This window comes from Grammomys surdaster, unplaced genomic scaffold, assembly GCF_004785775.1.
Source record: "Grammomys surdaster isolate TR1022 unplaced genomic scaffold, NIH_TR_1.0 364, whole genome shotgun sequence".
Taxonomy (NCBI): domain Eukaryota; kingdom Metazoa; phylum Chordata; class Mammalia; order Rodentia; family Muridae; genus Grammomys; species Grammomys surdaster.
The window spans coordinates 3,133,982-3,148,919 of NW_021604783.1; the positions used below are offsets into that span (position 1 = coordinate 3,133,982).

The 14,938-nt window shown below is 48.6% G+C and overlaps 1 protein-coding gene across 1 annotated transcript in view; it reads right to left on the reverse strand.

The window, feature by feature from the left end:
- Dnah2 (dynein axonemal heavy chain 2) overlaps positions 1-14,938 on the reverse strand; it is a 121,612-nt gene that overhangs the window by 86,862 nt on the left and 19,812 nt on the right. Inside the window, 8 exon segments of the mRNA XM_028780159.1 lie at positions 3,649-3,863; positions 4,794-4,976; positions 5,230-5,359; positions 5,739-5,944; positions 7,794-7,985; positions 10,027-10,265; positions 10,412-10,522; positions 13,470-13,698. Coding sequence (XP_028635992.1) covers positions 3,649-3,863; positions 4,794-4,976; positions 5,230-5,359; positions 5,739-5,944; positions 7,794-7,985; positions 10,027-10,265; positions 10,412-10,522; positions 13,470-13,698 — 1,505 coding nt within the window.

Below are 14,938 nucleotides of genomic sequence, written 5' to 3' on the forward strand. Positions count from 1 at the left end.
GCTGGCACCAGTGCCCTGTCCTGGTCTGGGGAAGTTCCGCCCTCCGGTCCACAGACTGATAACTTAGCTCTTTCAACCAATCACAGGGGACACCTGGAACACATTTGCATTAAGTGCAATCTGCAAAGCTGATCTGGCCAGAAAATGTGCTAAAAGCCCATTTGGGCTTCAGCATGTAAATATTTGGATCTGAGGAGGCAGGGGCTCTTGTGGGGCAGTATAAATCCTATTAGGACCTGGAAGGCTCCCAGGCCTGAAAGTCAGGTAATTCTGAGGACTGTCAGGGACATTTCAAAAGTATGCTTCAAGGTCGGCAGCAGTCCTTAACATGAAGGGTACGCCTGATAAAGCTATCTGCACTCCCAGGGCTGCTAATCAGTGTGGGAGCTGACACTGTCTCCAGTTTTTCTACGGGTTTAATCAGCTCAGAGTCTTCCCTTCTTTCTTATCTATTATTTACTGAGTTGAGGCAATTTTATCCTAAAATCACCAAATGTATTGTTAGGCACCTTATATTTCTCCAGAAAACAGCTGCCAAAGGACAGAAACACAGCCGCCTTCTATTTGGAAGAAATGTTTAGCTATTGTCTGCCTTTCAGATAAATCTAGGTCATAAATGATGTCCCAAGGCTTTTTTATGAAACACTAATATAAAGAGAATGCAAAAGGAATTTCAGGCAGAGTCAGGGACATGGCTCAGCTGTGAAGGCCCTTGTCACCAAGCCTGATGGCTGAGCGCCAACTCTGGGACCCACAGACTACAAGGAGCACCCTGACGCCCTCGAGTTGTCCTCTGATCTCCACCATGCGCCACATACAAACAAATAAGTAAGCTGCAGTGAAGGAAACCCTGTTCCCAGCAGATGACTAAAGCAGTCCTCCTAACCACACGGGCATCTCATCACCTTCTAGAAAGCCAAGCCATGGAGAAGGCAGACTTTACAGCCTGGGGCTAGATCTCTGACATGATCATCTTAAGACAGGAAAATTTTATGATTGAAATATAATTCCTTATTTTTATTTAAAGTTTTGATGGTGTTACAAATGTAAATTTTCAGAATTATAGGTTCATTTATTTAGTGTGCATGTGTGTGCATGTATGCTTTTGTGTGTGACTCTGTGTGCGTGCATGCGTGTGTATGTGTGTGCGTGTGTGTGTGTTGGAGTCAGCTCTCTGCCCACCACTCGAGTTCAAGGGATGGAGCTAAGGTCTTCACAAGGCCGCAAGCGCCTTTAGCTTTAGAGCCATCTCGCTAGCTCTACACCCTCATATTTTATGGAAAAAAGACAAATAGTGGCCAAGTGTGCTGTTACACATATTAGCCCAACGTTGTCCATCTGAGAGACTCTGTAGCATAGCACCTTTGGGGATCTCCAACTTAACAGAGAATACATTTTAAGGCTGGGCAGTGGTGCCACACACCTTTAGTCTCAGTGCTTGGGAAGCAGAGGCAGGTGGATCTCTGTGAGTTCAAGGCCAGCCTGGTCTACAAATCAAGTTCCAGAACAGTCAGAGCTGTTATACAGAGAAGCCCTGTCTGGTGGGGGTGGGAGGCTTGAGGAGCAGCGTTCAGCCCTATTATGTGCCTGTAAATGTTATAACGAATACAGCCGTTTGTCTATATGAACATATAACTAGCTGTAAGTCTGCTTCTACATAATCAGTTATAATATGATCTTGACCTAATAATGTTCCTTTTCTTCAGAATCTCAAATCAATACGAGGCCATTTAAAACTTCAGGTTTTGGGTTTGTTTGTTGCTTTTGAGACAGGGTCTTGCTATATGACTTGCCTGGCCTGTAACTCCCAATGGAGACAACGCTAACCTGGGACTCATAAACACTTACTTCTGCCTCCCAAGTGCTGGGATTAGAGGCATGCACCACCACGCCAGGCAATTTTAGTTTATGTATGTGTGTTGCCTGCATGTATGTATGTATGTGCATCATGTGAGTGCCTGGTACCAACAGAGATTAGAAAAAAGTATCATGTCCCTGGGAACTGGAATTACAGATGGTGGTGAGATACCACGTAGGTGCTGGGAACCAAGCCCAGGTCCTCTGCTGAGCTATCTCTCCAGCCATAAGAGGCAATTTTATGGCTCTTTTGGCCCCTACCTTGTGCCAAAGCTACAAACCCCAAGAACCTCACCGGAGCTGATGGCCACCTATCTCTGATTACTTACTCCACACCTCTTCTTCCTCACACAGTGTTCCTCAACTGCTTCTCATCTGTGCGGCTTCTAGAATCTGCACCCCCAACCCCCACTAAAGCCTGCCCCTTTCTCCTCCAGCTGCCTTTCGAATTTGACTTTTCCACTTCCTGTGTGTCAGCTTCCCCTGGTCAGGCACCTTCAGTTGTCCAGAACACAGTCTTGTTTGTCCCTGGACTTCCATCTCCCTTCTGCACCTTTGTCCAACAAATATGGATGTTATGAGCTAAGGCTAACCCCAGATTGATGGCCTGGGAGCTTGGGAATCAGCTCTCGCCACAGAGCATAGGTAATGGCAAGGAAGAGCCCGACCCATCACGTAGAAACCTTTGTCCTGATTAGGAAAACAACTTCATCAAAAGATCCATGTCCCTGATTCACATGCCTCACCACCCAGATTTTTCCTTTTCCAAGAGAATGGCAGCATGACCCCTTGAGGCCAGGGACATCCTCTGTGCCTGCCTCAGTTCCTAGCATGTAGCATACTCAGTGCCCACTGTTTGTCTAGTTTGGGGGTTTGTTTTGTTTTGCTTTGGAGGGCAGCCCAGGCTGGCCTTAAACTCTCCTGCCTCAGTTTCCTGTACTGGGATTCTAAGACTGGGCCACCACACCTAGAACTCACTGTATATTCTTAATTAATGAGCTAGTTACCTTTTTAAAGGACAATTAAAATGTCATTGTTTCGAAGCTGGGACAGAGAGTGCTGTCTTAGGAAAGCTCAGGTTAGAGAGGCGGGTTAGCTGATTTAGCTGGGCTGTCACAGCCATCTAGTGGCAGAACAGTGACACCACTAGTTTAGTACTTTAGTGAATTGTTAAAATCATGGTTGGAGTCGGCTTGCTTGCTTACTCTAAATAAGCTGTAAAACTCTGTTTTCTCAGTACTGAAGACTGAATTTAAGACTCCAGTCCCAACGTGGGTAGAACTAAATTTAAGAAGTGGGTGGTGGTGGTGCATACCTTTAATCCCAGCACTGGGGAAGGGAGGCAGAAGTGGTGAATCTCTGATTTTGTAGCCAGCCTAGTCTACATAGAGAGTTCCAGGACAGCCAGGAGTACACAGAGAAGAAACTCTAGCTCAGGGGAGAAATAGAAGGGGGAGGAGGAAGAAGAGGAAGAAGAGGAAGAGGAGGAGGAGGAGGAAGAAGAGGAGGAGGAGGAAGAGGAAGAAAGAAGAAGAGGAGGGAGAGGAAGAATAGAAGGAAGAAGTAGTGATGGCAGCTGAGTACGGTGGAACCCAACTGTAATCCTAGCACCATACCAAAGGATCACTAGTTCAAAGCCACCCTGAACTACATGGTGAAAGCCAGCCTCAATTAAAGCAGACAGCAGGAAAGACAGGGAAGGGAGAGGGACCCAGGATGGGGGTTGAGATCTTGGGAGGGTGAGGAGACCGGCACCATGGACAGGGGGCGTTGCTAGGGTGGGTCCTGTACTTGTCGAAGTTGACATCCAGCATGCCCACTTTCTCCTGGCTAATTCGTAACAGTGATGTGTCCAGCCGCCGAATGCAGTCCTTGTCCAGTGTTGCCGTCCACTCTTGGAAGGTTTTGCGAACCAGTTCATCAATGGCTTGAACCATCTGCTGATAGGTGTGTACACTCTCTTCTCCAGTCCCAATATGTGGCAGGAAGTGGGCTCCAGAAAGGCACTAAGTGGGGTGGGGAAGGGGGAGGCAGATGGGAAGCCCATTTATACAGACGTGCTACACGTCTGCACCCTCACAGGTACCTGCTCACCCCTCAGCCCCTGGAAGGAGGCTGAGGCTGATGAGAGAGAGGGAGGACACCAAACCCTGAGGGTGAGGAGGAGAGGCAGCGTGAGCGCTCCCAGAGAAGAGCCGGAGGAAAGGGTCAGTCACAGACACATAGGACCTGAGGGCTTCTAGCTCAGGGCATTCCAGGCCGACCTCAGCCCAGTCATCTGCAGACTCCCTCACTTTCTCTCCGAATAAATCAGGGAGAGTGCAGTCAGGAGCTCTAACAGCTTTCCCCTTTCCTGCCCCCCAAAGCCAGGGTACAGCTTCTCACTGTACTGACAGCTTCTCGCTGGGTAGCTCAGGTTGGCCTGGACTCAGCCCTCCTACCTCAGTTCCCCAAGTGCAGGATGACAAGCAGACTCCGCCATGCCTAGCACAAAAATTGTTGGTTTTAAAATCCTTCCTCCCACACCAGGTGGTGGTGGCTGAGGCGGAGGTGCACACCTTTATCCTTTATCCCAGCACTCAGGTGGCAGAGGCAGGTAGATCTCTGTGAGTTCGAGACTAGCCTGGTCTACAAATCAAGTTCTAGGACAGCCAGGGCTACACAGAGAAAGCTTGTCTCGAAAACAAACAAACAAACAAACAAGAAAAAAGTCCTTCCGTCTCCTTGTTCCTTTGTTTCCATTCTTCCAGAGAGAGCAGGATTTTGCTGGCCCAGGTCTCTAGATCCACCAGGTTATATCCCTGTTTCTGTTACTCTAACTTCCCAGATGCCAACCTTGTGTCTCCTAAGGATGCTGTCTGGACTCACCCCTGCCCCTCCCAGGCTGTATACAGCCAGCACACTCCGTGCTCACCGAAGACAGTTCAGACACTTACGTTCATGACTCTGTCAATGCGGCGCCGCAGGATCCGCACCCAGTGGGCCTGTCCGGAATACTGAGCCATGTATGGCTCCAGGTACGGCCACTTCTTGTTCAGCTCCCGGTTCACCAGGGCTAACTCACTGTTGAACAGCATGTAGAGGTCGACGGCCTTCTTCTCATAGGTTCGCATGATGGCCTAAGCAACAAGAAGACGTGCTCCTTGGAGGTGGGTTCCCTTGCTCTCTCGTCCTAGAAGAACCTTTCCTGGAACCCACACACAGCAACAGGCACACTCTTCAGAGATATGGAAGCCAGGGAGGCGGAAGGAAGAAACAAAACAAAAGTCAGCGGCTGGACAAGGTGGGAAGGACACACGTGCAGGCAGGACAGAGCCTGGAAGTCAATGAGCGAATGTAAGCAGGCAGGCTCTGGAGGTGAGGATGTCGCACCTCCCGAGTAGCCAGCCTGTGGAAAGTGTCCAAGAGTAGCACTCCGTGTTCTACATCCCGAACTAACTCAAAGGCCGAGGTGATCAGGTTCTGGGTCATCACCTCCAGGTCCTTGATACCACCACGGAATCTGCAAGGTCAGAGGGGGTGGGGAAGTATCAGTGCCCTGGCCTGCCTCCCAACTGCACCCCTAGTGTCCTGAGCATCACTCCCTTAGGCACAGACCATGGAGGCTTTACACCCCGAAGCTGTCGCACTCTAGACAATGCTAGGAGATAGAGTCCTTAGACTTATGGATAAGGAGACACAGGCATCCACTCTGGAACCTGGGACCCAAGCAACCACCTCCCTCCTCACTGCCCTCTTTTCCCTTCCCACCCTCAAGCTGTTCCCACGGTCTTCAACTTGCAATCTTCCTGCCTCTGCCACACCAGATCCTGGCATTTCCGTGATCTCCTCTAAGCCTGGAGCCTCCCAGCCTGGCCCCCATTGCAGCCTGAGTCCCTCACTTATTGTAGTCTTCGTGCCAAGAGGTGTTCTTAACATCCAGGATGCCTCCACGCACGGCTCGAAGTGTTTGCAGATTCTTATGAAAGATGTCCTCGATTTCTAGCAAGTTTCGTGTGATCTGTGGCCCCTGGGCACCGAAGAAGCATGGAAGGGGACCCTGCTTGCCGTCTTCCCAACGGGCAAAGTGGTACTGACATTCGCATACCTAAAAAGAGGTCAGGGTGAAGGCTCTTGCTGAGAACCCAGGCCCTCTGAGTTCTCTGATTTGTTTTCTTTTTTGTTTTGTTTTTGTTTTTGTTTTGTTTTTCGAGACAGGGTTTCTCTGTGTAGTCCTGGCTGGCCTGGAACTCACTCTGTAGACCAGGCTGGCCTCGAACTCAGAAATCTGCCTGCCTCTGTCTCCCAAGTGCTGGGATTAAAGGCGTGCGCCACCACCGCCCGGCCCTGATTTGTCTTCAAATGTCAATGAAAACTAGAGAGGGCCTCTGGACGGAGGAGAACACTGGCGTGAATTTGGGTTGCAGAATGAAACGTGAGATGCCTGGCAAAAGCCAAGAAAATAGAGGCAGTGGGTGGAGGACCCACTATTATGCAGGGAGAGCCAACAAGCCAACTTCCGGGTTTAGACTCTTAAGTGGAGCCTCAGCCCATATGCTTGGCTCCTCACAGGGGACTCGAGGGTCTGCTACTGGCTTTTGACTTTCCCACCCTGAGTCTTTCCTACCTCAATAAGGTCTTTGCAGCGCTGCACAAAGGCATCTACTTGAGCAAATATGCTCGTCTGGTCTAGAACCCAGCCCCGATTAGAGAACCTGTGTGAGGGAGAAGATGAGCTGAATCCAAAGCCGAGACACTGAGGACCAGTCTGCCCTCGCACAACCTCACTGTGTGAGCCCGGGTGTAGAAAGGAAACCCTGAGGAGTAGTTTCCTTGAACCCCGAGAGAAGATACCAGAGGTGAGCAGAACATCAGAGGACATAGTCCCGACTTCTAGAAGGTGGCCTTTCAGACCATATGATCGTGGGAAGGCTACTTGAGGTTCCTGGAAGAGGCTAGAAGGAGACCTCAGGGCTAGGAGCCAGAACATCTGCATTCAAACAGATCTTTAGCTGGGAGCAGGGGGTGGGGGTGTAGAGACACCCAGGTCTAGAAAAACATATAGTCCACAAAAGAGGAAGGCATGCAAAGAGTCCCTCCCCCACAGAGTCCCCTGACGCTGTGAGAGTGTCAAGGGTGTTGTATATATGATGTTAGGGACCCGTCCTACTGGGTGTGCATCTGTACAGCACGCAGGTAGTGATCTTTCCATGCGTGACAACAGGAAATGCAGCCTTGCAGGTCCTTCTTGCTGGAAGAGACGTAGCCCTCAAAGATTCGGTCCAGAGAGATGGAGTGACAGCATAAACGGATGATCTCGTTGCTCATCTGCAGAGGGCACAGCGGCCTCCATCAGCCCACTTCCCACCTTCATCATCACCTTCTTCATCACCTCCATCAGCCTTCTTCCCACCACTCCCTTTTCTGACCTCCGTAACGCTGCCTCAGGTCTTGGGCTCCTGGCTCCTGATTTGGATCCTGAGGAATCTCGCCCTTCCAGACACACTCCTTGGGATGCTCCCTGTCCTAATCTTTGCTCTGCCCTCAGACCAGCTCTATAGTCACTTTGCTCTGACCAGCTGGCTTCGGCAGCCCCTCTACCGCCCTCTGCCTCCCCGTACAAACTCAGTCTTGACCACTCTTGGTGACACGTGGCCCAGGAACAGAGTTCCTTTCTGAATCAACCTTCCCAAACCCCAATGCAGACTCCATCTTGAAAAAGGAGAGGCGGCCTCCCCTCTGAGGTCTATCCTTGCCGCCCATCCTGGGCTCACTGCCACTTTCTCTCAGAGACCCGCATCCTGCTCCAGGTTCTTCAGTGAAATCAGAAGTCAGCCCATCTCTAAAGTCTGAAAGGCAAGCCAGTACTGGTGCCTTTCCACTGTGCATCTGCCAGGGAATCTGAGCCCACCAGCATGATGACCCCACCCCGCTCCCCGCGCTTGGCATCCACACACCTTCCGGAACAGAGCAGTGAGCCGTTCCCGAGTGTTGTAGTGGGGGGAGTTGACCCAGATGATTCGGATGAGGCTGATGAGCTTGGGGAGCTTGTCAGAGATGTCCTTAGGCTTCATGAAGGCCAACTCCTGGTAGGGTTCCCTCAGGATGGACAAGAAAGTCAGGTTGGACTGAGCTTGTCGAGAGCCATCCTAGCCATAAAGAAAAACCAGGGGTACTGTTATCCACATGGGAGAAAAGACAGTTAGGGGCCTGGAGAGATGGCTCTATTGATCAAGGGCTTACTGTTGTGTAGACATGAGGACCTGAATTCAGATTCCCAGCACCCACGTAAAAGCTGAGCACAGTGGCCTGTGTCCCTAATCTCAGCACAGGCTTGGTAGGAAAAGCCAAGCCAGGTCCCTGGAGCTTGCTGACCAGTGACACTAGCCAATAATAAGTCAGGGTCACTGGCTGCTCTTGCAGAGGACCTACAGGTTTTGTTCTGGTGCCCACATAGCAGCTCACAACCATCTGTAACTCCAGTTCCATGGTGAGCCGATGCCCCCTTCCGGCTTCCTTGGGTACTGCATGCATGTGGTAGACAGATGTGCAGGCTAAACACTCATGCACATAAAATAAATGAATAAATCCTTTTTTTAAAAAAATTAAGTTCCCAGCACTCAGGAGGCAGAAGCAGGAAGATCTCTGAGTTTGAGGCCAGTCTGGCCAATAGAGAGAGTTTCAGGACAGCCAGAGCTACACAGAGAAAATAAAATAAAATAAAATAAAATAAAATAAAATAAAATAAAATAAAATAAAATAAAATAAAATAAAATAGAGTGAAGAATGACTGAGGATGATAGCCAGTGTTCTCTCTGGCCTGCACATGTGTATATACACATGCACACACACATGTGCACACATGCATGTACACACACCCACATGAACATGTGTACAGACCACACACATGTACACACACCCATATGAACATGTGTATAGAACACACACCAAAACAAAAAACCAAACCAGATTCAGTTTTTCTATCCATCTTCATCTTCCAGGCAACCTCTCCCGATCTCTCCCCTCTATGAATTATCATTTCAAGACCAGAGTTTGCACATCCACTTGCTTTTTAAAGACAGTTGTTTTCATGCGTGTGGATGGATGTCTTGCCTGCATGTTTGTCTACACCGGAAGTGACGTGCCTCAGGAAGCTATAGGAGAGTGTTGGATCTTCTGGAACTGGAGTTATAGATGGTTCTGAGCTGCCATGTGAGTGCTGGGAACTGAACCTGGGTCCCGTGCACGAGGCTCTAATGCTCTTGACCTGGGAGCCATCTCTCAAGCCCTCAACTTGCTTTTTCTTTTGAGACAGGGTCTCACCTAGTCTAAGCTGGCTTCAAACTTACTATGTAGCCAAGGAGGACCTTGAATTTCTGAACCTCCTGCCTCCACCTGCCAGCTCTAAGATTACAGTTACAAACCATTGTGCCCAGTTTATTCCCTGCTGGAAATTGATCCCAGGGTTTCATGCACGCTAGGCAAGCACTTTGCCACGTGAGCACCGTCCTCAGCCCTTCTGTGCTACTTCCTGTGAAGGCTTCAGGCTGGGAGTTCCCTAAACCCAGGTCTGGTGCCTGGTGCAATTAAATGAAGGACTCTGTACAAAGTGGATGTTCAGAGCTGTTGGCTAACTGCCTGCGCGTTTCTCCCCTCCCACATCCACTAAGGTCACCCAGTCCCCTTACTGTCTCAGTGAGGACTTTAGGCTTCTCCAGATCATTACAGCTCAATTCCCTCAATGTCTGGCTGAAATTTCCACCAGGAAAGAGAGGTCTTGATGAAGATCACTCACCTCCTGGGGGACCCGGCACCAATACAATCAGCTTGTCATAGGAAATGTAATTTTTACAGGTTTGTTTTGAAACTCTCCTGACTGAACTACATAGGCTTATCTTTGGCTCTGTGCAAGCTCTAAGTCCCCTTTTCCGTAAATCCTATTTTCTCAGCTGCACTGGAGTGCTGGGCTCACTGAGGGGATCACCATCTCCTCACTGACTAATTGGATGTCTTCTTACCTAAACGCCAAGCTCCTCAGGGACCTTTACACACTATTCATGTCTTCTCCAAGCCCACAGTGCCCAGCCAGTCTGTGCACGGTGTGTGGTTAGCTGCCTGCCTCCCTCCTCTTGCTCCCATCCCAGCCACTGCCCGCTTTGTGGTAAGCTCCTGGCCTCTGGACCACTCAACCTGGATCTGCTGGGCCAGCTTCCTGAAGGGCGCTAGGTAGGATGATTTGGCGAGGAACAGGATGGACTCTATGTGCTTCACGCCCTTCTTCACCAGCTGCTTGCTGATGCCCGACAGGTCCATGCAGCGGTTGTGCCAGAACTCGATCTCTTCCAAAGGACCTAAGTTCTCTCCTGTCTCCACAGACTCCTGAGCACTCAGCACTTCCTTGATCTGCCGCGTCCAGTGGATCATGGAGGCTGCAGTGGACAAGGGGGCACCTCTTGAATTTCCTTTTCTGCTTCCCAGTTGTGTGCCCTCCTTACCAGCTCCTCCATCAGCAGCTGGAGCTGCTTTCCCCAACCCCACCCTCGGCCCCAGACACTTGGCAATGCCTGCCACTCACTCTCCAGCCGCTGTACCAGATCTTTGTCCTTTATCACCACCTCAGGGTCCATCTTTATGGCCTCTGCAGGGATGTACAGGACGGTGTGACCCTCCAGTTTATACCGAGTATCTAAGAAAGAAACAGGAAAATTCCGAGGGTAAGCTTTGCTGCCTCTGTATAAATTATGATTGACGATCAGTCAGGGGTGAGTGGGAGGGACAGCCAACCCTGCACATCCATAGGCTTCCTGGCTTCACATCCACAATTGAAAAAGAACGCGGCTGTTTTCAGTTTTGTTGTTAGACAGGGTCTCATGTATCCTAAGCAACGTGCCAAAGGTGTGGAAATTGGACACCAATCTGTAGGAAGGTGGCTCTCTCCGTCAGCCATGGGCGTCTGAGGATGGACCTTAGCTTGTCAGACTTACTAGCAAAAACCTTTACCCATTGAGGCATCTCACCTGCCCCCAGAATTCTTTACAAATTACATCTGTATTGAGTGAGTCCTTTTGTCACTATCCCCTAAACAACACGACCCCCAGTGACACTGTATTGAGTGCTACGGATAAGCTAGAGACGATGGGAAGGACATGGGAAGGACATGGGGTGGACATGTGTACATGTGCAGGTGTGACACTGCCTTCTAAGGGGCTTCAACAACCACAGAATGGAGGGAGAGTCCTAAAATCAACCCCCTACAGACACCAAAGATAGCATATGCACTTTAGGAGAACACACGGGAGTAACTGTGACTCAGACTTCTTTGGTGTTTAGAGCAGAAATAACAGATGCCAAGGGGCAAAGCTCCAGGAGGTCTGTTAAGAAATTACCATAAAATCATTTCACTGTCTGTACCATGTCCTCCGAAATACACACGCAAGTCCGCCACTGCTTCCCCTCCCCCCATCGCCTATGTCTCCTTATGCTACACGTATGCTTAGCAACCTCCAGCTCTGGGTTTGAGCAGGTCTGAACAAGTTCTCTGTTAGAAAAGTGAATGTAAATTAGAAGGCAGATTTTTGCAACACTGTATTTAGCATTGACCAAGGCTTTGTTTAGCAGGACTGTGGATCAAACCCAAGACACCAGGCACACTAAGCAAACGCCCTACCACCAAGCCACCCCTTTAGCAACTAGCTCTATTTTAAAATTTTTTTTTATTTATTTACCTTTATTTTATGTGCATTGGTATTCTACCTACATGTATATATCTATGTGAGCATGTCAGTCAGATCTTGGAGTCACAGACAGTTGTGAATTGCCATGTGGGTGCTGGGATTCGAACCCGGGTCTTCTGGAAAAGCAGTCAGTGCTGCTAACCACTTAGCCATCTCCAGCCCCTAGTCTTTATTATTCAGTGATACTCAAAATGTTCTTTGTTGTTGTTGTTTTGGTTTTTGTTGTTCTGCTTGTTTGAGCCTAGCCTGAAACTCACATAGAGAGAAACCTACATGCCTCTGGCCTCCAGAGGGCTGAGACTAAAGCAAGCATCACCACACCAGGCCCTCTGAGTAGGTCTTATTATTAGGAAATGCTCTGTATTATGACACTTACATGAAGAAGAATCTGAGACCATGTTTTACATGATAGCCCAATCAAAAGAACAGACACAGGATAGAAATAGCTTGTTTTGTTTATAATATTTTAGACTTATTTAATGTGTATGAATGTCTTGCTTACATGTATGTGCACTGTGTATGTGCCTGGTGCCCATGGATATTAGAGGAGGGCATCAGATCCCCTGGAACAGGAGTTACAAAAACTTATGAGTGCCGTGTGGATGCTGGACATCGAACCTGGATCCTCTGCAAGGTCAACAAGTGTTCTTAACCACTGAGTCATTTCTCCAGCCCTTGTTTTGTTGTTGATGGTTTTTGTTTAGTTGGTTAGTTTTTTGGGACTGAGCCTCACTATACAGCTCTACCTGTCCTGGAACTTACTATGTAGCCCAGGCTGGCCTTGAACTCATGGAGATCTGTCTGCCTCTTCTCTAGAGTGCTGGAATTAAAGGTGTGCGCCAGTATGCCCAGCTTCCTTGTTTTGTTTTTTAAGACAGGATCTATGTAGCCCATACTGACCTTAAACTCAAAAGCCTCCTGCCTCAGTTCCCCTTGTATGCCAACAAACCTTTAGTCTTTAAGTCGGATTTGGTTTTGTTTTGAGAAGGGTCTCATGTAGTCCAACATCACCTTGAATTTCTCATCTTCCTGATTTCAGCTGCTTCCTGAGTGCTAGAATCACAGACGTGTACCACCCTGTCTGCCTCCACTCTGTTTGATGCTGTTCTTAGGGAGGGTTTTGTGTATCTAAAGCTAGTCTCAAACTCACTCGGTAGCTAAGAATGACTTTATAAATTTCTGATCCTCCTGGCTCTACCGCCTGAGTGCTGGGATTACACATGTGTGCACAATCCCCCAGGTTACAGAATGTTGGGGCTCGAACGCAAGGCTTGGTGCATGCTGGACAAGCATTCTAGAAGCTGAGCTGCATTCTCAGCCCAAGTCAGGAAACATGGAAGCCACATGCCTGTGTTTTTGTGTGAACACACATTAAACACTTCCATACCACATGCATATAGGTGGTATGCACAGAGAGATTTCATTCCAAAGAGTCTTTTAAAGTCTGGGAATAAAACTTTATAGTGTAACGGCCACTCAGCATAACCATGCCTGGTGGTGCATGCCTTTCATCCCAGCATTGAGGAGGCAGGAGGCAGAGCTCTGTGAGTTCAAGGCAAGGTTGGTCTACTGGACAGCCAGGGTTACACAGAGAAACCCTGTCTCAAAAAACCAACCAAGCCAACCAAACCAAAGCAAAACAAAACAAGCAATCACTTAGCTAGTATACGTGAAACCCTGAGTTTGGTCTCAGTGCTGAAAAGAAATACTTTTGATATTTGAATATGAATATTAATAATAGAGTTGCTGGTGTGGATCAGTGGTAGTGGTAGAGCGTGTGCACACGTGAGGCCTTAGCACAACCAGGAGGGAAAAAAAAGCTGGTACTGATGAGATGAATTGCCCAGCCGCCTCTCAATCCCAGCACAGAGAAGCCGACTACGCCAGCCTCTTGCTTACCTGTCAGAGAGGCCAGAAACCTATGCAGGTGTGAAACAAAGTGATTCCGGATGCTCTCAGGCCAAGACTTATTCATAAAAATCTGAGGGACGTAGACACCGCTGAGCAGCCGAAGCAAAGCCGGGATGTAGGCACCCCTCACTGTCCCGTACTGCACAGTTTCCTCAAAGTTCTCCGGGGTGATGGGAACTGGTGCTTGTCGAATGAAGTACACAATCTGATTCTGAGTCTGCAGGAAGGAGATCAGAGTTCAGGCTCCAGGATGCCCAAAGGCATCCGAGCTCTCCTGTGAGAGGCAGCCTGAGCTCTTTTCGAGAACCTACGCTTCCTGACTAGATTCCACAGATGTGGGGAGGGGGATGGATAAAATGTGCCTTGAGGGCATAGACTCTATCTTGTTCACCTTGAACTAAGAGTCTAACACACTATGCCTAGCACACAGTAGATGATCAGTAAATGTGTGTTGGCTGAGACAGGATAGAACAGATATTTTATTTCAGCCATGGAAAAGGCAGGGGAAAATAAAAGAGATCCAGGAGGAAGGTTGCAAGTAAGAATTATCTAAGTACGCACCTTTAATCCCAGCACTCTGGTGGCAGAGGAAGGTGGATCTCTGAGACCAGCCTGATCTACACAGTAAGTTCCAGGATAGCCAGGGCTGTTACACAGAGAAACCATCTCAAACAAACAAGCAAACAAAAGAAAAAGAAGAAGAAAAAAAAGAAAGAAAAATTTTCTAGGATTTCTTATTTCAGTTGTTTCTCCGTTCCCCTCCCCGCAGGGTCTCAAATTGTCCTAGAACTTACTACATATCTGTGGGCAACCTTGAACTGAGGTCCACCTGCCTGTACCTATGGGGCAGGGTTACACGTTTGTGCCTCATGTCAACCTTCAGTCCGCATACCCTGCCCCCAACTGTCATTTAGTGTTCCATTTCACCTGTGCTGTGGAGCTGCTGCGGCCCACATTCACAAGTCTGTAGCTTTTCTTACTTATAAGAGAAAACCAGAAAAAGGTTTTGCTCCAGTATTTGTCACAGAGATGAAAATGTTTGGCCAACACACACATAGAGATAACGGAGAATCCCTTTTTTAAAGGTTTTACATTTAATTTCGTTTGAATTTAATAGAATAAGAAGAAACTAAAGTTGATATAAGGATTGTTAAGCTTCAAATAAATGTCTCTCACCTAGTCATCTCAAAATGATCCTTTGTTTAGGTTGTAGTGGCGGTTATTGTGGTGGTGGTGGTGGTGGTGGTGGCGGTGGTGGTTGCTGTGTTTGTGGTTGTGGTGGTGGCTGTTGCTGTTGTGTTGGTGGTTGTGGTTGTAGTGGTGGTTGTGGTGGTGTTTGTTGTGTTTGTTGTTGTGTTTGTTGTTGTGTTGGTGGTTGTTGTGGTTGTGGTGGCTGTGGTTGTAGTGGTGGTTGTTGTGGTGATGGTGGTTGTTGTGTTTGTTGTTGTGTTTGTTGC